Here is a 23685-nt window from a genome sequence, read left to right on the forward strand (position 1 = left end):
AGTATACAAGAATTTATTTATAGCGTCGCTCCTGCTGTCGAAGCAGATGGTCCTCACTAATTTAGCCGAGCAAAGATACTACAAGGACAGTTGGTATGCAAAGTCAGAGCCAAGTTTGATCGTCATCCCGACTATTTCTGGAAATGTGTGTTTATATGCTGAGCCCCTGGTAAAGTAGTAGTAAGCAAGCTGAACAAAATCACAAACCGCAGAAAAACTACATTTGAATGGTTTTATTGAGCAATACAAAAAAAAATCCCTGAAAATACAGCGTGTGTACGACAGAATGAAAAATTCAAGTAGGAGAAAAAAGTGCAAAATTCCTGCTTTTAAAATCATTAATGCCAATCTAATTAAAAACTCACATTTCAGTATTTATACAGTTTCACTTTAAATGCTACAGTCACTTAAAAAAATATTGCTGCAGTTCCGGAAAGCCTTCACATCTATCGTTTGTGCACAATGTAAGCTGAAAGTGGTACAGAAAGCATCCTTATCTTCACACTGTACTCTTGACGTCAATGACGATGGAGTAACTGACCAGCTGAGCGTATTCTTTGCTGTCCTTTTCTGTCACTGTTGGTTTCTTCAGCTGCAGAGAGGTGGGTTCCTGCATCAGAGCTGTCAAGGCCGAGACAGACTCTCGCTTCTGAATTATAGAGAGCAGAGGAGAAACAAAGGACGAAAGCTGTTAACTTTGGTTTTTAAGTTTTGCCTAATACAATGACCAAACCCAGAGAGAAAAAGGTTAAATTAAGATAAACTTCATTTATGCCAAAGGAAATTCTTGTGCTAGATATCGTTAAAAAAAACTAAATGAAATGCTGTGCCTTGTAGAAAAGCAATAATATATAGGTACAATACGTTACTGACAATAGGATAAGTAAGCTCAAATAACACTACAGATTTAAAAGTAAAACTTAATGCTTGCAATCATACTGAGGTGTTAAGTAACGTCACACATGGAAATAAAATATTACATCAGAAAAATGAAATATTGCACATTATATTTGCAATGTTTCACATAATAGTGGAAAATTAAAGGTAATCTAATGACAGCACATGAAAATTAAATGACACACAAGATACTGAAACTAATATTGCAAAAACGATTCAAAAAACAATATTGCAAAGGATGTTGACTATATTGTTTAGATCTAATGCTTTATTTGGCATGCCTGCAGAAGGAGGATGAGTTAAAGTGAAATTAAAGTGAAAAATAAAATTTCTAAACATAACATTTTGTAAATATGTTTGATAATGGATTGAAATGTACCTTGTAGTCAGTCCTGCTGTTTGTTTTGCTGTAAAACAAACCAGAAAAAGAATTGTATTAGTTCCAATAATGCAGTTTTAAATGGATTTTGAGGGATTGGTAGGGATGAGTCACCACTAGATGGCACTGTGACATAATCGGAAACGCCAAGTTGCTTCCAGTCTAAAAGTTGCAGGTGTGAATGAAATGTATGCGACAGGAATATCAATGTTTGACCCGAGTTCTCATCATTGATCTCTGATGTCAGAAGCTGCAGCTCACTTTGTACATTACGACCTCAGTGGCATCAGGCCAGTGTCAAAAAGACTGTGGGGAGGAGAGGGATGTGGAGGGCTGACGTGGGTCCCAGAATAGCTTTCCTCTCGGGGAGTCATGTTTTCTTGTTGTTCACTGGGTGACTGACCTTCCCAAATTAGCCTGACGGGACCCTCCCACTGGAGCAAGGGATAACGGGACAGAGACTCAACCAATGGCACCTTCACCCAAATGTTCCATCCAGAGTGGCAGCAGCATTGAATCAACCTGTAAAGCACTCTGGTGCAGCTTTATTCACAGTGAGACTTAATCTGCTCCTGACGAACATTCTTGAGTTAGATTTGGCAGCGAATGGTGGAAATGTGGGAACTCGTGCAGGCAGAAACCATAAACAGATCTTGGATTGTGACAGATATCCCACATCAGTTGTGAAAGACGAGACTCACTGACTGTTTTCCAGCAGCAACAGGATTAAGAGATGAATTTTGTGCATTTTTTTTTACTGATTAACGGCAGCTTGAATTTCATTATACTGAAAACTTCCGAACATGTGGACATTTTGAACCTTTTACCTTCACTTCTGCAATGTGGCAGTGATGATAAAGAGGCCAGCTAACAGCAGTCTGCTGCACTAGTTGCCAGAAGTAACACTGCTAAGAGCCAGAGCAGGAAACTGGAAAATAAATCTGTTATTCTCACTGTTAACAATTTGTACCTGTCTGAAAGGACGGCTGCGGTGGCAAAGACACCTGTCTGCACAAGCCACATTGCTTCCTGTTTGTGAATAACTGCACGACAATGGGGTTTTGGTGAGTCGAGTTAACGATCCACACATCCTGTTTGTCTCACGTTGTATGTCACTGGCAGCGTTGCCCTCATTTGCCCATCAACACATCACCTGCTGAGTTACAGCCTGTCACCTGTGGAAGCATGGAACTCACCAGAACACGCAGAGGGTGATGGCGAGGATGAGCAGGATGGCGGATGCTGAAGAGATGCAGATCATTGTTACCAGCACTGCAGAACACACAGAACACAAAACCACAGAAATCAGATCTCAACAAACGTCAAACTCAAACCGTATGTTGATACCATTTAGAGTTTCTCACAATGCAAAATACCACATTGCAGACTTACCAAACTGTTCGTCCTCATTTATCACCTCTACTTGAATGCTGACTGCTGCTGTGTGGTGATAGAAAGACGCACAGCAGGTGTACACGACTTTATCTGTGAGCTCTGACTGGAGGATCATTGCAGCTCCTTCCATTGGGACCAATGAACCATCACTCCTGAAACACAGATGACCATGAATTAAGTTTGTCTTTCAGGGGAAAGTTTAACATTTTGTCACATATGTTTTATTGACAGAGGTAAATAAGACACTTCATCGACAGCAGTGAGAAAACTGTTTGACAGAGTGGCTAATAGATGTACCTGAATGCATTCGATGCAAACCACCATGAAAACACATAATAAAGATGCAAAGTCTGCTTTCCAAAACAAACTTAATTTGTGCTACCTCCCTGATTAATAGACAGTCTATCATATCTCTTTAAAACAAAGACCTTTCACTCTCTGATGTTGCCTATGTTGGCTTCAGTGCAGGTCTTCCTAGGTCTGCTAGTCTGCAGTCGTCAGGGTTTCTCTTTACCTCCATGTACACTCACAGACCTCCCCTGGTGGAGGCTGCAGCCGACATAAACTAGCCGTCTAGTCTAAAAACAACCACAGCTGTGTGTCCTCCACCAGCTCCACTTTACAAGCAACCTCTAACAGCTGACATACCATTTGGACGCACAGCTTCATCCTGTTCGCTCACCGAGCACATCTGGGCTATATTTTCTTTCTTTGAATAAAGGTTATTGGAGTTGGATCAATTCTTTATCCATATTTGTTTTTATTCATGTATGTAAGTACATTCATGTGTGTCTTACTGTTATTGATTTCCCCTGGTCGGTTTTGAAAATAGGTAAATCAATTAGCGTAGCTTTGCATGGAGTGGACCAGTTAGCCTGCCTCGATGCAGCGGTATCAAAATGCAAATATCAGGATCTCTATTGCTCTCTGAAACATTTGATATCTTTTTGTTTTTGTTGCTGTTGTTTTTAATCCACAAAAAACAAAATACTCAAACTTGTTCATTATACAGGTTATGTGCCATACTATTTCTTGGAGAAGTAGCGTTTAGTTTAGCCTAGCATAAAGACTGAAAACTGGAGGAAAGTTACTGAACCTGGCAAAGAAATAATCCTACACATAACACTGTATAAAACCAAAAATTATAACAATTATGCTTTGATTTTTATACAGATTAAGTAAACAGGAAATAATGTGTTTAATAATGAGCATTTAGAGCTGTTCAAAGATGATTTTATTATATTTGGACAGACCCAGGATAGCCATTTCCCCCTGTTTCCACTCTTTATGCTAAGCTAAACTAGTCTCTCCTAGCTGCAGTTTATTTAGCGAAATCCTGCTCTATGACATCAGTGATCCAATTTATATTTTCAGGGTGGAACTTTTTAAATGACTAATGGTAACACTAAATGTTGTGAGCTCACAGGAGCTTCCTCATTATGATTCTGTAGTGGGTAACAGAGGATGCACCACCTTTTGCAACTGAGCTCGTACTCCGGCACGTTGCCTTCGACGTGGAGCAGTATTTTCTGGTTCTGATGATTCTCGTGGACAGACAGTCTGTAGACAACAGGCTGAGGACTGTAGCGGCTCTGCAGAGGAGTCGTGTGGTTCAGGACTCTCACAGAGGCGATATCTGCAGAACACTGAAGGTCAACTTTGCATCTTTGGATTGGTGTGAATTTCTAAAGTGTGCATGTGTTCATATTCCTTCTGTGACACTCACAGTATCTGGGGACATGAAAGGTCTTCTTCTCTGTGATCCCATTTTCAAACTGGTACACACAGGTCAGGTCTTGACCTTCATGAAGGGCCAAAGGAAACTGATAAGTCAGCCTGGCTTCCAGCATGCGCCCTTCATATTCTGAATGCAAGGACGTTTGACTTTTGGCATTTTCAGGAAGGACCCAGGCGAGGTTTTTTCCGACACGCACCCCTCTGCAGCGGCACACTGCCAACCACAGAGGAGAGTCTCGCTGTCTCACCAGCGACACACTCAGCAGAGGGGCTTCTGAAACAGAAAAGAGGGAGGCAGGAAAGAGATGAGCAGCTGTGTGACGCTGTGTGTCATAGAAGGAAATGTTTTCTAAGAAAGAAGTAGCGTACTGTGCACAGGAATGTGTATTGTTCTTGTTTCTGGTGCTTCCAGGCTCGGATGCTTCACTATGCATGTCATATTCTGACCAGCATATAGAGAAGACATAAAGTGCACAGAGCTGCGCGCTGATATCAAACCATCAGCCTGGACTTCAGCCTCCGTCACATGGCTCATGTTGCCGTCAGAATTTCCAACGTGCCAGGTTATAGCTGCAGCAGGAGCAGCAGTGTCTGCAGAGCAGTCTGCCTTTGTGTACTTGTGACCGTCTCTCCACTCAGAGCTGGCGCTGATGGTGATGTTAGGCCGAGCTGTGCGGAAAAGAAGTGAAATATCAGGAAGTGAGGGGTTTCTTTTGAGAAATAGATAAAACCTATGGTGCGCTTACTTGGCCAAATATGTCCGCTACTCAGACAAAATTAACTATTGGTTGATTTGTTGAACATACCGCAAAGAGGGAGTATTATGCTTCTGTTTTCTGGTTCCTTAAATGCTGGATGATTTATCACACACTCTGCAGTGAGCTCCTGAGGCGAGCAGGCAGGGAGGAGTAAAACTCCCCTGACAGAGTGCCTTCCATTCTGAGAAGTGGAATTGAACCAAAAGTCCTCTGACACACCCTCTGGTAGGAGCCAGGACACGTTGGCTGCAGGAACAGCATCAGCTGCTGAGCACTCAATCACCCGGCGTCCATCTTTGGTCCACAAATCAACCAATTCAATTGTGGGAGGAACTGAGATGAAAGGTGGAAAGAGAAGGTACTACATCAATATTTTATGAAGTGACAATGCAGAAATTCAAAGCTGGGTCAATCATGAAAGTCTTTCACCTACCAGACTGTATAACTGGAGTTTTCACGGTGACGTTAAACCGCAGCGACGCTTCAAGATGGTGATAAGAGATGACACACTCATACAGACCAGCATGCTGATGCTCCACAGGACCCTGAACTACGAGGCTCCTGCCAACCAGCTCCACGCCCTCAGGCAGAGACACGTCATCTCTACAGGGCAAATACACAACCACTAATTCATGCTTCTGCTTTAATATGTCCCCGATATAAAAATATGGCAGCTAAATAAACAGTCTTAAATAAAAACACATTTTGATCAGGAAATGTGCTCAAATCTGGTTCCTGCTGTCTGTCACTTGTGGTTTTGTGCCACAAAACGTGTCACCACATCCTCCACAGGATATGTAGGTTGTTTCAGTTGAGAAAAAAACAGCAATATTGAATTCAGTCATTATTGACCTACATTAGTCTTTAAACCCATTACACAGTGGCCATGTATGAAGTGACAAAATGACGACATTAAGAATTGAATTATCGTTTTGAAAGGTAAAAAAATCTTTGCATGGCAGCACGTTAAAACCGTGACATGAGCCATACATTGGATCTTAAAGAGGTGCTCCACAATTTTCAGTTACAGCTCTCGTAAAAGGAGCAGCAAAGGTATCCTGCTTGCAGACTCCAAAAACGTTGGGTTTTACATTTTCCATTATGCAGCCGAATAACATGTTTTCTTAATCTTCCCTGCCTGGCATGTCACATTTCACATCGCCGACGGCTAACACAGGCTTTCTGTTAAAAACTGCAAGTCTCCACAAAAGGCTTCTTTTCCATACTTTCTCAAACTTCTCTGCAGCAACAGAGCAGTTATTGTTTTGCACAGTGTGAGCAAAATTCTCCATGATACACAAAACTGATGGAGTGCTCCTTTAGCGCTAAACATTTCTTACTTGCTGCAGATAATATTGTAACGTGGCACATTCCCTGTGAAGTTCAGGTGGATAACAGCGTTACTCTCTCCTTCCTGCAGCTCTAAATATTCAGTGGCTTGGAAGTCGTCGCTGATGTTTCCCAGCTCGGAGTTTAACTGAACTCCAGACAAATCTGCGGGAAAAAAAAGACGTCTGTTTCCTATAACTTTTACCTCATGAGAATCAGCAGCTTTTGACATATAAAACATTGATTCCACTCACAGAAAGTTGGGAGAGTGAAGACCCGGGACTCCTTTTGTGTAAATTTTGGGTGGTCAAACACACAGGTGATGTTGTGGCCCTGAAACTCAGTAGCAGGGAGATGAACCGACACTTTTTGCGTGTCTGAGTCTTTGTCGTTCTCCCTCTGCAGCTCCTCAGCCGTGTTCAAAGCCAAAGAGATGTCAGTGTCAGGTCTCCCTCCAGACGAAACACAAGAGACCACCCAGGAATCCTTTCCTCCTTGTTGTACCATCTCTGCTTTAATGGTCACATTTGGCCTCGCTGTGAAGCAGGAAGAAAGGCGAGAAGAGTTATTCTTTCACAAGATCTAATGTTTTTTCCAGCAAATTAAAAAGTCAGATAGCAGGTAGAGGCTCGGGGTGTTTTTGTTGAATAGGAAGTCGGACCGGATGAGCTGGATGTTACCTAAACACAGCCCATAAGGGGGCTTCTGCTCGGGTTTTTTGGAGAGTGCTGACTTAGGCTTATCACCTGTCCCATCTGTTGGCCGAGCTGCAGCTGAGAGCAGATGTCTGGCCCAGCTGCTGTCCAACCAAAGCTGAGAGAACCACAGGCTTTAATACGGGGAATCAGCAGAGATCAGAGTCTATTATCAAATACATAAAAGCTGTGGTGTAATGCAATAGCCAGACATCCCTAATGAGTAAGAGAAGTGAGCTAACACCTCATAATAGCTCAGTGCTGGGGAGGTGTGTGTACATTCAGAGCGAGTTAGCGCACTTTGGCTTTAAAATTTCCATCTGTTAACACCTAAAGTTATGTGAGCATTTAATCGCCGTAGTTAGAAAATTACTGAAGCTGCAGTACTTCAGTGGAGTGTAAATGTATCGCGGACAAATGGGCTGGTCGGCCTGGTTCAAGCTAATGGGGCTGTTACCATACAGTCTGCAGTATAAACATTCAGTGTACCCACACAGGGATCTGGATGTTCTGTTCCATTTCATGACCAAAGAAATGAAGAAGTCACTAATTAACCACACAGAAACAGAACCCAGAGCTGATTTGTTTCTGGAAGAGAATGAATAGATCTTAGTATGGAGTCATAGTTTAAGGCCGATGATGAAATGGTTCCAACATTGTGTATTATGATGCTCCTCACAAGGGTATTTACTTGTTTGGTCTCTGCCTCCTATTTTGTGTTATATATGCTGAATCAAAGCCAACATGTGGTTTTTGGTATTTGTTTTACCAGCTATTTCTTACCAAGCTGGGTTTTCTATGGAACGGTTGCTCTTTTTTACACTAGATGCAATTAAAAGAGTAAAGTTACTGAAGTGCCATCGAGGGCTGAATCGTGCTAAACACCATAAACTTAACCTTTTTCCCTCTTAAATCTGCATTAACTAAAGTTTTTAACGACTTATTGCCCACAAGACAGACATATGTTGACAAAATTGATGACAAACTTCAGTAGCAGACAGTTGTTCATCAGTGGTAGTATTTGTTTTTCTGTCATTGTGGCAAATTAAAGGTCAATAGCCGGTGCACTTGAGCTTCATTTTGCTTTCTGACAATTTCTGAGGAAAATAACGGATTCTTTTGCTGCAGCTTCTCCAAAAAAAGACGCAAATCTGATGAGAAAAACAGAGAGATGCAAGGCTGAAACCCAAAACAATAGAATGGAAAGATGCTAAAATGCTCAGTGGAGCTGAGAGGAAGAATAGGGTCAGATCAAAAATCTCACAGTACATCAACGCATCACTTTGACTGAATCTCTCTTTTTTAATTTTTTGCATGCAATCATTTAAGTCATTGTTCATAAAAAATATATTATAGCGACTTTAATTTTGATTTTGGTCCATCGGATTTCTAAACTCTAAGCTATAACGCACAGTGTCACTTTGTATAATGCTGCTTACATGCAATCTACTGTCCATATTTATTCAGTTTTACTGGCTTATATTTGATCTCACCTTACCTCCACACTGTACTGTATATATCTTGCCTCTTTTGCATATGTTGGAAGTCTAAATATAGTTTTGTTTTATATGTACATTGGAGTTTCTTACTCATTGTTAGCTTGTTTTAATGCACCGTCCAGTGGCAGCTACTTGTATTGTTGTCATGCCCCCATGTATGATGACAACAAAGCTATTCTATTCTATTCCATTCTATTCTATTCTATTCTAATTTTGGAAATTTACTTGATGAACTCTATAAAACAAAATGTTGTGCGATGTTGAATTGTGTCATTTGCAAATGATTTATTAAATAAGACAAATCTCTTAGTTGAACGAGGTGAATCACTTCCACTCATTTCTCAGTTCGTTTGAGCTCCTAGTTGGCTGTGAAGGAACATATTGATTCATTCAAAGAAATACATAATCTGAGTGATAGTGGGTGACTCTGAGACTCTTTCACTGCAAGGGAACAGTGCATATTCAGTGATTTGTTCACTGAATGTATAACACAGACCTGTCCAGGGTGTCCCCTGCCTTCACCCCAAATCAGCTGGGGCAGACTCCAGCACCCCATGACCCCAATGAGGATTAAGTGACGTAGAGATAATAGATGGATGGATGAAGGGATGTATAACACAGCTAATGTGAGCCCTGAATGACAGCCTGCAGTGCAAACAACCAGAATCAGGCCCAACTGAGGGATGTTTAACTTTAGATCAAGTAATTAAAAGACTTAAAATCAGTGTGCATCTTCAAAATTCAGCACCAGAGAGTTTAAAATATCAAAAATTAGAAATGGAATTTGGCTTGTTTGTCAAAACCACAGCATTTCTGACTGCTGGAGCTGGAAGAATCATAGGAAATATACTCCAGTTGACCTGTTTTCAGTTCAATGAATGGAACTACTCAGTTCATCAAGCTCTAGACAGTTCCATGAACAAATCTCTTGAACAAATCTTTTTACTGAACTGGTCTAGTGAGTTGGGAAACTAAGAAAACTATTTTGCATTTCACTGAAGTACTGGATCTCTTGTTACCTCTCAGCCATTGTTATTCAATTGTGTGCTCCGATTGATCTTAATTCTCTGCACCATATAAGAACTTGAAGTTGTAAAATTGAAAAATGGGGTTTCACCAGTTCAGCAGGTGTACATGCGAGTGCATTCTGCACAGCCACCAAACTGCATCATGTTATATTATCGCTGTTAATTAGTCGCTGCGTTGTCGCTGCTTTATTTGCTCCATATGTTCGACTTCAGCAAAACACTGCACTCTCGCATGAATGCATCGCGCTGTGCAGTGTGATTTATGGTCTGCCACTGTGTATGTGGAGCAGAGTGAGAGGAGGGAGCAGCCTTTGTGAAAAAAAAAAATCAGCAGGAGAAAATTATTGTGCTGTAAGATGCTGAGTCATGATGCGTGATTGCAAACCTCTGAGTGGTGATGCAACACAATATGTCACCTCCTGGCAGCACACAAACACAACAGCACTCGATGGGCCTTTTGAGCTTACTGTATATTTCCACCACGGCTGTGGTGAGCTCAGGCTGTGGGAGGGTCGGGTGTTGGACCACGCAGGTCACGATGTTTTCATCCTGCAGGTGGGTGGGGAAGCTGAGGACGCTGCTGAGGGTGGAGGTACCGTTTGAATGAGTTTCAGTCACGTTCACAGTGAAGAAATTATCTGAAGGAGGAAGGCCGCCGACCAGCCAGCTGATCTGAGGTGTTGGTCTACCACCGACAGCAGAGCACGACACAACCTGGTAGTGAGTGTCATTTATGGTCTCTGCATCTACCAGGATCTGAATATGAGGCCGAGCTGTGAATGAATGAACAAGTAAACATGTTAAATGATGGCTTGGGGTAATGATGCATCAGTTTAATTAAAATCAACAGAGTGGTGCAGCAGCTATGACCTTTATCTGAGTGAATTAAAGAATGTATTATTGACTTCACTTACCTACTACATTGACAAACACACTTGCAAAGAAATCCTCTTCCTCTGATTCAAACTCACAGACGTACTCTCCCTCCACTCCCACTCGGGACACGTCCACCTTAACTGTGAGGTTGGTGAGAGAGTGTGGCGTCGAGAACTCGTCCCGACCAAAAGCTTGGCCTTGTGAAAACCCCGCCAGGCGCTTTGATTTACTTTGAGAGTTACTGCGGCGTTTCCACACGGCACTCTGGATCTGACTCTGACCCAGATACCTGCAGGTCAGATGCACGGCTTCACCCAGGACTGCCGTGACGTTGCGGGAAACCTCGAGGTTTGGATCTCTGTCCAGACCTGACACAAAGAACAACACAGTGTTGAATAATGACGAGAGGTCAGGAGTTCAACCCAGCAGTTGTGAAATTGCAAACACTGGCAAAGCTGAAATGTCTTGCGGGTGGAAAATGTGATTGTTGGTGTTCCTGAGAGGACTGTCTGCAGGGTGATAGATGTCCATTGTTGTGCCCGTGACAGAGGCCGCACACATCCTATTGTCTTTCACCGGTTAAGTGAAACCGTGATGGATGAGTCAGACTAACTGGGTCAGTGGTGATGAGCTCCTCAGTCAGTTTATCATGATTAGAACTTGCCAGTGACTAATCAATAAAAACAAGACTAGTGGTGCCTTGATTTAAACACTGAAATGCTGACGTTTAAGTGGAAATGTTTGCCATTTTCATTGTCTTAGTTTAGCTAATGCTAATACCATATTAGCTCTAAACCCAAAATAGGGTTAAAATGGAAACTTGTTTAATCCTGAAATGTAAAAAAAAGTTTAAATGTAAAAGCTTCATTTAAATGACTAAATAGAAATGTAAATGTGGATTAGAAAAGGATTGTCTGTCAAACTTTATTTACATTTTGACCTGTGGTTAAAAAACATTTTCAAAGGTTTGGCAATCCATTCAATACTTCAATAATAGTTGAGGCATTTCACTCCATGAACCATCAATGCCTGCCCCACGTTCTGTAAACCATCCACTACTGTTTAAGAAATCATGAAGGAAAGTCATTATGATTGAGTGTCATGAATATCTGTACCAAATTTCATGGCAATTCTTCCAATAGTTGTTGAGTTCTTTCAATCTCAAAGATTAAGCCATGCAAGTCTAAGTACACATGGCCAGTACAGTGAAACTGCAAATGATTGCATGAAGAAATCTGCTGCTGCTGAGGTTTCAGGACTGTTTTGAACTTGGCAGAACACCAAACATGGCAAAAATATATTCTACTTTATCTCTTTTTTTTTACTACGAATTTTTATTAAAATTTACAAAATGGACATTATTATGTACTGAATTAGAATTGAAACCAGTGGTTGACACCATAAACTTGTTCAAAAAATGCTTGCTAAAGTAATGAATCAAGAGAGAAGCAGCAGCATTTTCTCATAGACTTCTATACAATCAGACTTCTCTTTGCAGCTGGAAGAGTCACCCCCTGCTGGTCATCAGCAATAATGCAGGTTTAATGTCACTTCCATCTTGGCTTCAGATTTCAGATCCAGAGGCTTTCATTTCTTTTCTATAGATTCTATGGTTTTATATTGAAAATCAGTGCATTCAAGTAGTGGGTGAATTTTAGTCACACAGCGACCCCTGGCAGCTCTACAGCTGAGTTAAAGTTGCCGCAGCTCCCTCATACTCAAAGAGCCGAAGACAGGAAGTGGATTTTGTGGCACACAATGACACTAATAAACTTGGCCCTGTTCCCTCAGTGTATATTTAATGGAGGACTCCATTATGTTAATGAAATGAAAACAGTCCAAAAGTTTTACTCGGATCCATACCCAGACAGCAGCGACCTCTTCCATCCACACAGTAAAGAAATCAGCCACAGTTAGGAGAGGTTTCAGTGAAAAGGGCATTTAATAGAAGCTGACAGGTTTTAGCACTTGCAGAAAGGACAGTGTGCAGACTCCAATGCATACCAAGTCTCCTTCAGTCTGCTTCCTCTGCTGACTTCATCAAAGTGCAATTCAGGACACAGTTTTCTGTATCAGTCAGTCGAAGCCAAGAACCTCTATTCAGCTTTAGACACATAATGAGTGAAATGATGACTGCTTACTGCTGTACTACTTCAAGGAAAACCTCCAAACATGCAGCCAGCTGCTGCAGTTTAAACCAAAGTGTCTGCATCAAACACTGTTAAAGCTGAAATGCTGTTGCTTTTCCTATATATCACAGCAAATGGAAACAATGTGGAGAGACTCCAAAGCCTTTTAAGAGGAAAGGACAGCAAGGGAGGGAAACAAATATGCTGTATCAGTTCAATTATGCCTAGTGGGTTCATAATTCATTTGACCTTGCAGGTTATTGCCAAAATAAATGTCAGCCAAGAATAGAAAAGGCACACCTTAAGGATACAAACTAACTGAGAAAAACCATACATCATCTACTGCCTTACATTTCCTGAGCCTCGCGGCTGCTTTTTTCTCACCAAACAGCTACAATTCAGCAGTGACACACAGCAAGTGTGCAGACTGGGGATGTGGTAAACAAATAAGACTTTCGACTTTAAGAAAACGCAGCTCTTCCACTTGTCTTAACTTTCATCTCCAGCTGGAAGTCTCAGTGACTCTGCAGAAACAACGACTGCACTAAACCAAACAGTAGGAACTTTGAAAGGGCTTTCCCCACAAAGAAAAAAATCCTTAACGACGCTCATATATTAGTTTTAAAACACTGTAAAAGAATTACTGTGGTTTTAGGCGACACAGCTGATCAATAATAATAAACTGCATCCCAGAGTAACAATACAAACATGTCATCAGCAATATAATGCAAAAATAGTTATTATTTAGAGCCCTCGAGGATGCATCCAGCGTGCGAATTTATTGCCTGTGTGCATTTCTAATTAGACTAATCAGTGAGAAAACCGCAGCAGCACTGCTCAGAGTAAATGCCACAGGTTAAACAAGACCTTAAGGTCCAGTAAAATAAGCCCATAAACAGCTGACAGACACAGATGGATTGTAACTCTGCAGACTTACCCAGAATTTCCAAGCAATGAGCAACATTTAGGACGAAGCCCAAAATCAACAACCATGAGCATCTCATGATGGTGTCATTTAGTGAAACAGAGCTGGATGAACCAACTGTATGTAAGGCACAGGGGTATTTAAAGAGTGTGTGTTTTCTGTGGTTATGGTTAGAGGTACACACCCTCTACAACTGACATGTTCACTGCCACTCGTGCACCCACACACACACACACACACACACACACACACACACACACACACACACACACACACACACACACACATTATGTTTTTCTATCATTGTGGGGACTTACCATTGACTCCCATTCATATCTAACCCTAACCCTAACCCTAACCCTAACCCTAACCAAAACAATGGCTAACCCTAAAGAAACGTTTTTGCATTTTTACTTTTTTCAGTAACAACAACATGGCCAAGAAAACACTCTTTAAACTTGTGGGGCCCGAAATGAGGTCCCCACAAGTGACATAGTTTTCGGTTTTCCTAACGTTGTGGGGACATTTGGTCCCCCACAACGTAGCAAATGCTAGAACACACACACACACACACACACACACACACACACACACACACACACACACACACACACACACACACACACACACACACACACACACAGTGGTGCGTAAAGCTGCTTCTCCCTTTTGCTTCCTGAAACAATAACCAGACTTTTGTGTTTTTACAATCACTGCAGATTTGCTTGTCTTCTTACAGTTATCAGATGACCAGAGCCTGTTTTTCTGCAAGTCGCCGTGCAGGACATGTCTGTTCAGTTACTCAGCCACCTCATATACACAGGGCGCCGTGGGAAGTAGTGAAGCCATGCATCATTCATACCATCCTGTCCCTGCCGGGGCCCTCAGAGACCGCCTGTCTGCGAGACAGCTCACTACTGTTTGGGAAATCACTCACTTCGGGTCATTGTTTTATGGAATAATGCTCCTCTGATTCACTTTGAGACCGTGTGTATTATTTATTCTGTTTGTCAGACAGACATATTTGCTGAGCACAATTTGTCCCCCTGCAAGCAAAAAAGTGCAAACAAACAAATGTGGAAGGTAAATACCTACTGCAGGGGCTCAGCAGTGCATGAGGTTGCTTTTTTGTTAAAGTTGATCAGCTTTAGTGTTGAGTCATGCAAACCGCAGGAGGATGACAGTGAATGAAATGACCTGACAAAGAAGAAAAATGCTGCCAACACATTTTGATAACGTGCGGTTTGCAACGGCTGGTTCTGGATCTTCTCTTATGAAACTGGCAGACACGGTGAGAACTTTTCAAGCCTGTGAAAGTGGGTTTTACAACAAAGAAAATGGTAGCTGTCGCATCCTCTTTCACTCTCTGCTTGACAAACTCAAAGTCGTGTTTCCTTCACTTCAGAGGGCATCACGTTTCCTAGAGACCAACTCTAACCAGAACCATAACTACTACTTGCCAAAACGCTTACTCAAACCTGAAACCAAGTCACTCTTAAATGGAAAGATTTAAATGACGAAGAATTTGCTTTTCATCCCCAGAAAGGGGAGGCAGGTTCCCACAATGTGACTGAGTAAACAGATTTATGTCTGAACAAACATCTATTAAAAAGCCTTAAATGTCTTTTCATCCACACTCCTCCTTTAAAATGCAGAATAAAAAAACCTCAGCTGCAAGTTTTATTGCACCCTAAGAATTCATGATCCTTAAATATACCTAAACTGTGGGCCACATCCACAGTAATACAGTTTAAAATGCCATTTTAGAATAAAAACATCCACATGAGCATTTGAGCTTCTTTTCAGAAAAAATACATGTAAAAAATTGACATCATGTAACCATTCAGGTACATTTAGGGTATATGGATGCAGGTGTAAACATGAAGCAAGAGGGTGGCTGTTTAGTTGTAGAAAATACTACAGAGTAAGAACAACAACGGGAGAAATTAAGACAAGAGATTCCTTAAACTTTGCAACAGCTGCTAGCAGAGACGAAAAGGGCAGCAATGCCTGTAATTCGTTATACATGTTGAAATAACACCTGGTAGTCAAGGCTGATGTCTTTGTTTTCTCCTACAAAGAAGAGACACAGCAATAATTCAGTACGGTGCATTTGAGACCTGATTTCTTTGACTTGCATCATAAGAGAGTGACAAATCAGAGAATGAAGTCGACAGTAAGGCGCAATCAGAAAGACATGAACATCAGTGTTTCCAAAAGTCCTCATTTCTACCCGTCCAGACTAGAGCACGATTCTGGAGTTTTCAAACCAAAACTGAGTCAGCAACATTTCCAGAACTTTCCATTTTAAGGGCTTTAAGACACCGAGTTCGGGTGGACGTTAGTCATAAATGTAGCACCAGTTATGTGTTGGTGGGTGTAGTGTCAGGAGTACAACCACTGAAAGTGCAAATGCAGGAGCGTAACACTCACAGCCTACCTTTTGTGTGTTTGGGGTCAAATTCTGATGCACAATCCCTTAAAGACCCCTCCTTGTACCTCCTTTTTTACAAGATAATTGAAGTCTCGCATGTTCCTGGAATGTGTTTTTCAGATTTTGGCTCAAAGTAAAGCACAAATCATGAATCTTGCCATGTTAAACCTGGTTTTGTCCTCTTCAGTGTCTTTTCAGGAAGCACACCACATTCACACCTCTTTGTGTGTTCATTCTTCATCTTATTTTCCAGTTTATACATCCTTGACTCTTCTCCTTGACTGTTAGTTCTTCCCAGACGGCAAAGAAGAGATGTGAGGAGGGAGGAGTCGAGGCAACAGGTGTTTAACAAAATGACACATCCTCGCATCATTGTTTTAAAGCAACATCAATTAAATGTGATGTGTGGTGCAGCTGTATCATCTTTCCGTTGCTGTGTTATAACCTCCTACTACGCAACAGTGTTCATGACAGCTTACAGTGTATATTTACTTACAATTCAGTTCACAATGGGGCAGAATGTGACGAGAATTTTCAGATGTTGTACTTTTCTGCTTAAACCTACACATGCTGCTCAGTATTAAAGAGCACTGTACAAATAAACAGTGGCATACTATTATTGAGTAATATACTAGTATATACTAGTATATTGTACAAACACATTTGTCAGTCCTGTTCCTGACATGGTTTGTGTATTCAAGCTGTGTTATGCTTCTTTAATGTAAGAGGTGTGGAAAAGATTTCATCGAAGACCCAGCGAGAAAACATCTGTGCATCCTCACTCACAGCTCCTCAAACAAGCCTCCTAAATCGTTGATCCTCTGTTGTCGAAGCGCATTTTAGGAACTGAGACGTCTTATGTGATGATGAACCAAGACGGAAGGAGACGGTGACAAAAAGGCTGAAAATGGGTTAAATGAGGAAGAGGAGGAGTCAATTGGGGGCGGAGTTTACCCTGTTGTGACATCACAACAGGCGGTACACGGCTCGATTAGTGACACACTTCCTGATCTATGGAGAAAGAAAACCACTGAGGAGATAGTTTTTCTCCTATTTTGTGCAACTCCTCACACACCCTAAGAATTCAACTCAAAATAAACAGAACGCAAAATTTTGCATTATATGACCTCTTTAAAGCTATTTTTTCCCCCTACTTGTACGTCCATCAGAGATTTTACTTGTTAATCTAAAGTTTATTTTGTCATATTATAAGATGTTTTTATCTACCTACTACAGAAGTCCGCTTCTAAACCGCACAGATAGATGAGAGACGGTTTGTCGGCATGATCAGAGCCAGATTAAAGCTCCTATTACTTCCAGTCTCGATCCTGACTGTGGATGATTTTATCTCCAGAAGGTAAAACACAGTTCAGTCTATTAGCAAAATCACATGCAGCATTTGATTTCGAGGGCAAACACTTGAGTAGGCGTCTGCCGGTGTAATCACATGGGTGCGGAGCTGGTGGTAATTCTTCCTGCTAATTAAATTACCTGAGGTGGATATTCCCGAAAGGTGGAGGAGAGTTTGGAGAAGGAGTCTGGAAATCTTCAGTCTGTGCCCTGTTCTGTGTGCAAGCTAATGCATTTTACTGACAACGAATTGTTAGCATTTCACAGACAACGTATTTATAGATTTCACAGATGTACAACTGGCTGTCTTTCTCTTGATCACTTTCTCAATGGATGCATATGTGGAAATTTAACCGGAAAAAGGTAGTTGGTGAGGAGCCAGTAATAATATGTGCTCAGTGAAGCTCCAGTAAACCTGCAGGCGAAGGCCTGCGTGGAAACCTACTTAACTCTGTAGAAGGTTATCATCACTGTCGTCAGAGGAAAATCACTGATCATCTCCACCATCTCATCCTGCTGCTGTTATTCATTTACAGCTGAACTATCACCAAACCCTCCAGCCCTCCCACACACACACAAAGGCGCTTGAACGGATTCCACACTGACACAAAACTTGATTGATACGCCATTATCAACCTCAGTCACATACCAGTATTGGCCTGTGACACTGCTGGCATCTGCGTACAAAGAGAAAACAAAAATCTAAACATCAGTGCAATCAGCAGGCACCGCTCTCTGGCCTACACATCCAGAAGTATAATCTAAAATCATGCACATTTGTAAAGTTGTGCACAGACACAGAGAAAAGCAAAGCAATAATATGAGAAGAAAAGTCTTAATTTGACATGTTTTTCTTGGAGAAGCAGCTTTTGACTTTTATGCATCAAGGAGTTGGAATATTTAAATGTAAACATAAAACTTTAGCTTGGCTTTAGTTATGGGATCCTGGATGAAAAAAGGCAGTGCTGAGTTATAATCAATGAAATGCATTTAAAAGTTTGACATTATGAGATCATGCTTATTCACCTTTTTTGCCAAGAGACAGAAGAAAAATGGTCCCACTCTCATTTCTATACTCTAAATATGAAGTTTAGCTTTGCATCAAGACTGAAAACAAACAGGAACACCTCACTTCATACTGTCTAAACTTAATAGCTTCCCACCAGCACTCAGGTTAATGAATTAATTCATATATCTGAACTGTAAGGTACATCATAACACTGAAATTGCACTTTGAGAAGTTTTTAATGACCTTTTATTCATTACTGACCCAGGGGATTCTGCGATTTTAGTGCTTTTAGACCTCAGTGCTGCTACAACGTGTTGGCATCAAGGGAAATGCTAATAAATGGTTTAAGACTTAGTAGTAGACATTTCTCTGTTAGACTGAGTTATCGTCTTCATCAACTCCCTTCCTTGTGCAGCGCCCCAAGGATCCATTCTTGGTCCAGTTCTTTGTAGATGATATATGCCAACTTTAGGTCCTATCTTTAAAAAAAAAAAATCTAGCATTTCATTTCACTGCCACCCAGAGGAATCACAGATTTATCTGCCACTAAAATGAAAAACCAACTAAGAAACTTAATTAACTGCTTCAGTGACATCAAAACGTGGATGCAACCAAATTTTCATCATCCAAAAGAAAAGAAAGCCGACATTGTAATCTATTGAGACCTCTACATCACACATATTACTGACCTCTGACTTTTGGGTATCAACAGATCCTGTTCAACAAAACCCAAGAGTGATCTTTGACAACCATTTTACTTTTCACAAGCAAATATATACAAATTGTCAGAACCAGCTTCTTTCGGCTGTGAATCGTCAGAATTAACTTTTCTTTACTTATCCAACTCTAAAGATGTGATTCATACCTCCCAGTCACATTTACAATGGATGTTTAGTAATGTTTGTTTTGAAGTGTTTAAATGGGTTAGTGCCTCCCTACATCTCTAATCTTTTATTTATAAACTCTCCCACACATTGACTGGTGTCTCCTGACCAGAGGCTCCTGGTTGTCCACAGATCCAGATTAAAGCGTAAAGGAGGTCGAGTCTTTGTAGTAGCTGCTCCTACATTTTGGACCATTAGGCCCCTTTACATCAGACTCACAATGGAAAACCCACTTTTGTTTCTTAGCTCTTAAAACAAATTCAATTTTGTTGTTTACTTTGACTTGTGTTCCTTTGCTGTTTTACTTTAGTTCTTTCTGTTGTACAGCACACTAGTCAATGCTCACCGTTTTAATTTCATTTAGCTAGTAAATATTGTGAAATGCTAGCTTAGCATCTCAGAAATTAGATCCACACTATATTTGTTTCAATTATATAATCTTACTCCCAGCAAGAAATAAAATATGCATATTTCTTTATTTTCATGCTTCTTTAGCTTGGGATTGAGAACATACTTCTGACATATTGCCATCATGGCTAACTGGTTGGTAAACAGTCGCATCTTTATTCATCCAGTTATGAAGCAATGCTGTGTCGGTCATTTAGAGTCATATTTCAAGTTTTCAGACAATATTTATCCTCTTTTAGCTCTGTTTTGGTCTATCACATCCTGAGGGAAATATCTGACTCTTTAGCTGCTAAATTTTCCACTGCAGATCCCCCTCTAGCTACTTTATTTGCAGTTTGGTGCCGAACAGTGGTGCACACTGTGGCCTTCTAGAAATACTTCATAGGAAAAAGCTGCCTGTTGCTGGAGAAGGCAAGAACGCAACTGATAAGCTAAAAGATGCTAAGACAATCCATAGAGCTGACAAATGTCTGAGTTTACTAATACTCACAAAAAACTCTTCATCGTTATTCTAAAAATGTGAATCATTATGAGCTGAATATCCATCCATCAGTCCATCCATTCTCTTCAACTCTCTCTCTTCCTAACAGTGTTTTCCAGCTCATTCTGGAGGATCCCAAGGTGTTCCCAGGCCAGATGAGATATTTAAGACATCCAGAGAGTTCTTGGTCTACCCAAAGTTTTCCTCCCAGTTAGAGGTGCCTGGAAAACCTCTACAGGAAGTGCCCAGGAGGACCCCTAAACAGATACCCAAACCACTTCACTGGGCTCCTCCTGGCATAAATGAGCGGCGACTCTATTGCGAGCTTGCCCCAAATGTCTGAGCTCCTCAATGTATCTTTCAGGCTGAGCTCAGCCACCCTGCAGAGGCAACTCATTTCAACCTCTTGGATCTAGAATCTCATTCTGTTGATCAGCTCCCAGAGCTTATGACCATAGTTGAGGGTTGTAACGTAGACCAACTGGTGAATCTAGAGATTTGACTTGAACCTCACAACACCTACATTACTGCTGATGCTGCACTAAGCTGTCATTTGTGAACAAGAGCCAGAGATACTTAAGCTGCTTCATTTCTGGCAGCAACTCACACCAAAGCCAGAGGAAGCAATCCACAGTTTCCAGCAGAGGACCATGGCCTCAGACTTGGAGGTGTTGATGCCCCACTGAGCCAGATATGTTTAAAAAGTACTTACACACGTGGACAAAATTGTTGGTACCCCTCAGTTAAAGAAGGAAAAACCCACAATTCTCACTGAAATCACATGAAACTCACAAAAGTAACAATAAATAAAAATTTATTGAAAATTAAATAATCAAAATCAGCCATCACTTTTGAATTGTTGATTAACATAATTATTTAAAAAAACAAACTAATGAAATAGGGCTGGACAAAAATGATGGTACCCATAACTTAATATTTTGTTGCACAACCTTTTGAGGCAATCACTGCAATTAAACAATTTCTGTATTTGTCAATGAGCGTTCTGCAGTTGTCAACAGGTATTTTGGCCCACTCCTCATGAGCAAACAGCTCCCGTTGTCTCAGGTTTGATGGGTGTCTTCTCCAAATGGCATGTTTCAGCTCCTTCCACATATGTTGAATGGGATTCAGATCTGGGCTCATAGAAGGCCACTTTAGAATAGTCCAACGCTTTTCTCTCAGCCATTCTTGGGTGTTTTTGGCTGTGTGTTTTGGATCGTTGTCCTGTTGGAAGACCCATGACCTGCGACTGAGACCAAGCTTTCTGACACTGGGCAGCACATTTCTCTCCAGAATGCCTTGATAGTCTTCAGATTTCATCGTACCTTGCACACTTTCAAGACACCCTGTGCCAGATGCAGCAAAGCAGCCCCAAAACATTACTGAGCCTCCTCCATGTTTCACCGTAGGGACAGTGTTCTTTTCTTCGTATGCTTGGTTTTTGAGTCTATGAACATAGAGTTGATGTGCCTTACCAAAAAGCTCCAGTTTGGTCTCATCTGTCCAAAGGACATTCTCCCAGAAGCTTTGTGGCTTGTCAACATGCATTTTTGCAAATTCCAGTCTGGCTTTTTTATGAGTTTTTTTCAGCAGTGGTGTCCTCCTTGGTCGTCTCCCATAAAGTCCACTTTGGCTCAAACAACGACGAATGGTGCGATCTGACACTGATGTACCTTGGCCTTGGAGTTCACCTTTAATTTCTTTGGAGGTTGCTCTGGGCTCTTTGGATACAATTCCAACGATCCGTCTCTTCAATTTGTCATCAATTTTCCTCTTGCGGCCACGTCCAGGGAGGTTGGCTACTGTCCCGTGGGTCTTGAACTTCTGAATAATATGAGCCACTGTTGTCACAGGAACTTCAAGCTGTTTAGAGATGGTCTTATAGCCTTTACCTTTAAGATGTTTGTCTATCATTTTTTTCGGATGTCCTGAGACAATTCTCTCCTTCGCTTTCTGTTGTCCATGTTCAGTGTGGTACACACCTTTTCACCAAACAGCAGGGTGACTACTTGTCTCCCTTTAAATAGGCAGACTGACTGATTATGAGTTTGGAAACACCTGTGATGTCAATTAAATGACACACCTGAGTTAATCATGTCACTCTGGTCAAATAGTTTTCAATCTTTTATAGAGGTACCATCATTTTTGTCCAGGCCTGTTTCATTAGTTTGTTTTTTAAAATAATTATGTTAATCAACAATTCAAAAGTAATGGCTGTTTTTGATTATTTAATTTTCAATAAATTTTTATTTATTGTTACTTTTGTGAGTTTCAAGTGATTTCAGTGAGAATTGTGGGTTTTTCCTTCTTTAACTGAGGGGTACCAACAATTTTGTCCACGTGTGTATAATGCAAACTTGCCCCTTTAGAGTGTTATATTAGGATTGTATACATTCAGTAGCCAGTTTATTAGGAGTTAAATCTAATAATTGAACAGCTGCTGAATAAATTCAGTTTTTGTATTGATCTATACCACAGAGACATGTTGCTACTATTTAGCTAAACCCAACTGATATAAATGGAATCGACAGACCTTTAAAAGTACCTGTAAGTACTATGATCTATCTGAAAATGTAAAGCTTCTCTAAAAAAACAAACAAAACTTTTACTCGTTCAGTTAGTGTGCAACAATTCTATGTACTGTTGGGCTGTTTGATTCACAGAAATGCGTTATACTTTATGAAGTGAAAATGATGCATTATTGTGTTTTTATTCACGTCATTTCCTTTTTGTAATCTGCTCTCTCAGCAGGACCAGTCTGTCAGTCACCTCCTGTATGTGAAAGGTGGGTTTGCAACGGTCTGATCGATTGATGATACTTCCTGCAGATAAACAAGTGTGAAGTGCATTGAGGCGGTGCTGACCACAAAAGCAGCTGTGTTCTTGTAACCTCGAAACAATAAACGCCTTTATAATGTAGAAGAGGAGCCAGTAGTTCAACACCGGCTTCACCAGCCTGCTACACTTTAAACATTACGTCTGCGTATGGAGCACATAAGGGCACGACTTAAATTTATTCGCAAACATTGTGACCTTGATTTTAAGAGCTCATAAAGGTTACTGATGCCTTTTATCAGCCCCTATAAAACATTATAGATCCACAATGAATCACAATGGTCTCATGAATGTTTATGGCTTGTTGTCTGACAACCTTCTAAAGTCACATTACTTTTAATGCTATGTAAAATAAAAAAAAAAGTCTAAGGCACTAGCCAAAGAGAGAAATGGAACTTTGCAATTTCACTATACACAGACTCACTGTGACTCTTGCTGAATGATATTTTTCTTTGAGCGGTTTGTTGTGTGTTTGTAGTGTAGGATGACTCATTCTGAAATACCTGCTCTTGTAATTTCTTACAACCGTCAAAGAAAAGCTTCTGAAAGGTCATTACAGATGAACTGCACTGCTTATGATGCAGGTTGAGAGTTTTGTGCAGCTGCAAGCTTGTTTAGTGCGTAAAAAATGAATAAA

At 40.9% G+C, this 23685-nt stretch overlaps 2 protein-coding genes across 2 annotated transcripts; both read right to left on the bottom strand.

The window, feature by feature from the left end:
• Positions 1-218: 218 nt before the first annotated feature.
• si:ch211-149e23.4 (uncharacterized) lies at positions 219-6414 on the bottom strand. Its single transcript, XM_022192109.2, has 9 exons — positions 5600-6414; positions 5215-5499; positions 4778-5077; positions 4398-4682; positions 4145-4307; positions 2669-2823; positions 2473-2548; positions 1277-1304; positions 219-649 (listed from the first exon to the last, which is right to left on the bottom strand). Exons 3-9 carry the CDS (start codon positions 4941-4943, stop codon positions 500-502), a joined length of 1023 nt encoding a protein of 340 aa, XP_022047801.2. The 5' UTR covers positions 4944-5077; positions 5215-5499; positions 5600-6414; the 3' UTR covers positions 219-499.
• Positions 6415-9810: 3396 nt separating this feature from the next.
• LOC127536883 (poliovirus receptor-like) lies at positions 9811-13743 on the bottom strand. The gene is made up of 4 exons (XM_051958284.1): positions 13660-13743; positions 10632-10961; positions 10185-10490; positions 9811-9836 (listed from the first exon to the last, which is right to left on the bottom strand). Exons 1-4 carry the CDS (start codon positions 13724-13726, stop codon positions 9811-9813), a joined length of 729 nt encoding a protein of 242 aa, XP_051814244.1. The 5' UTR covers positions 13727-13743.
• Between the last annotated feature and the right edge of the window lie 9942 nt (positions 13744-23685).

Source organism: Acanthochromis polyacanthus, chromosome 13 (genome assembly GCF_021347895.1).
Source record: "Acanthochromis polyacanthus isolate Apoly-LR-REF ecotype Palm Island chromosome 13, KAUST_Apoly_ChrSc, whole genome shotgun sequence".
Taxonomy (NCBI): Eukaryota; Metazoa; Chordata; class Actinopteri; family Pomacentridae; genus Acanthochromis; species Acanthochromis polyacanthus.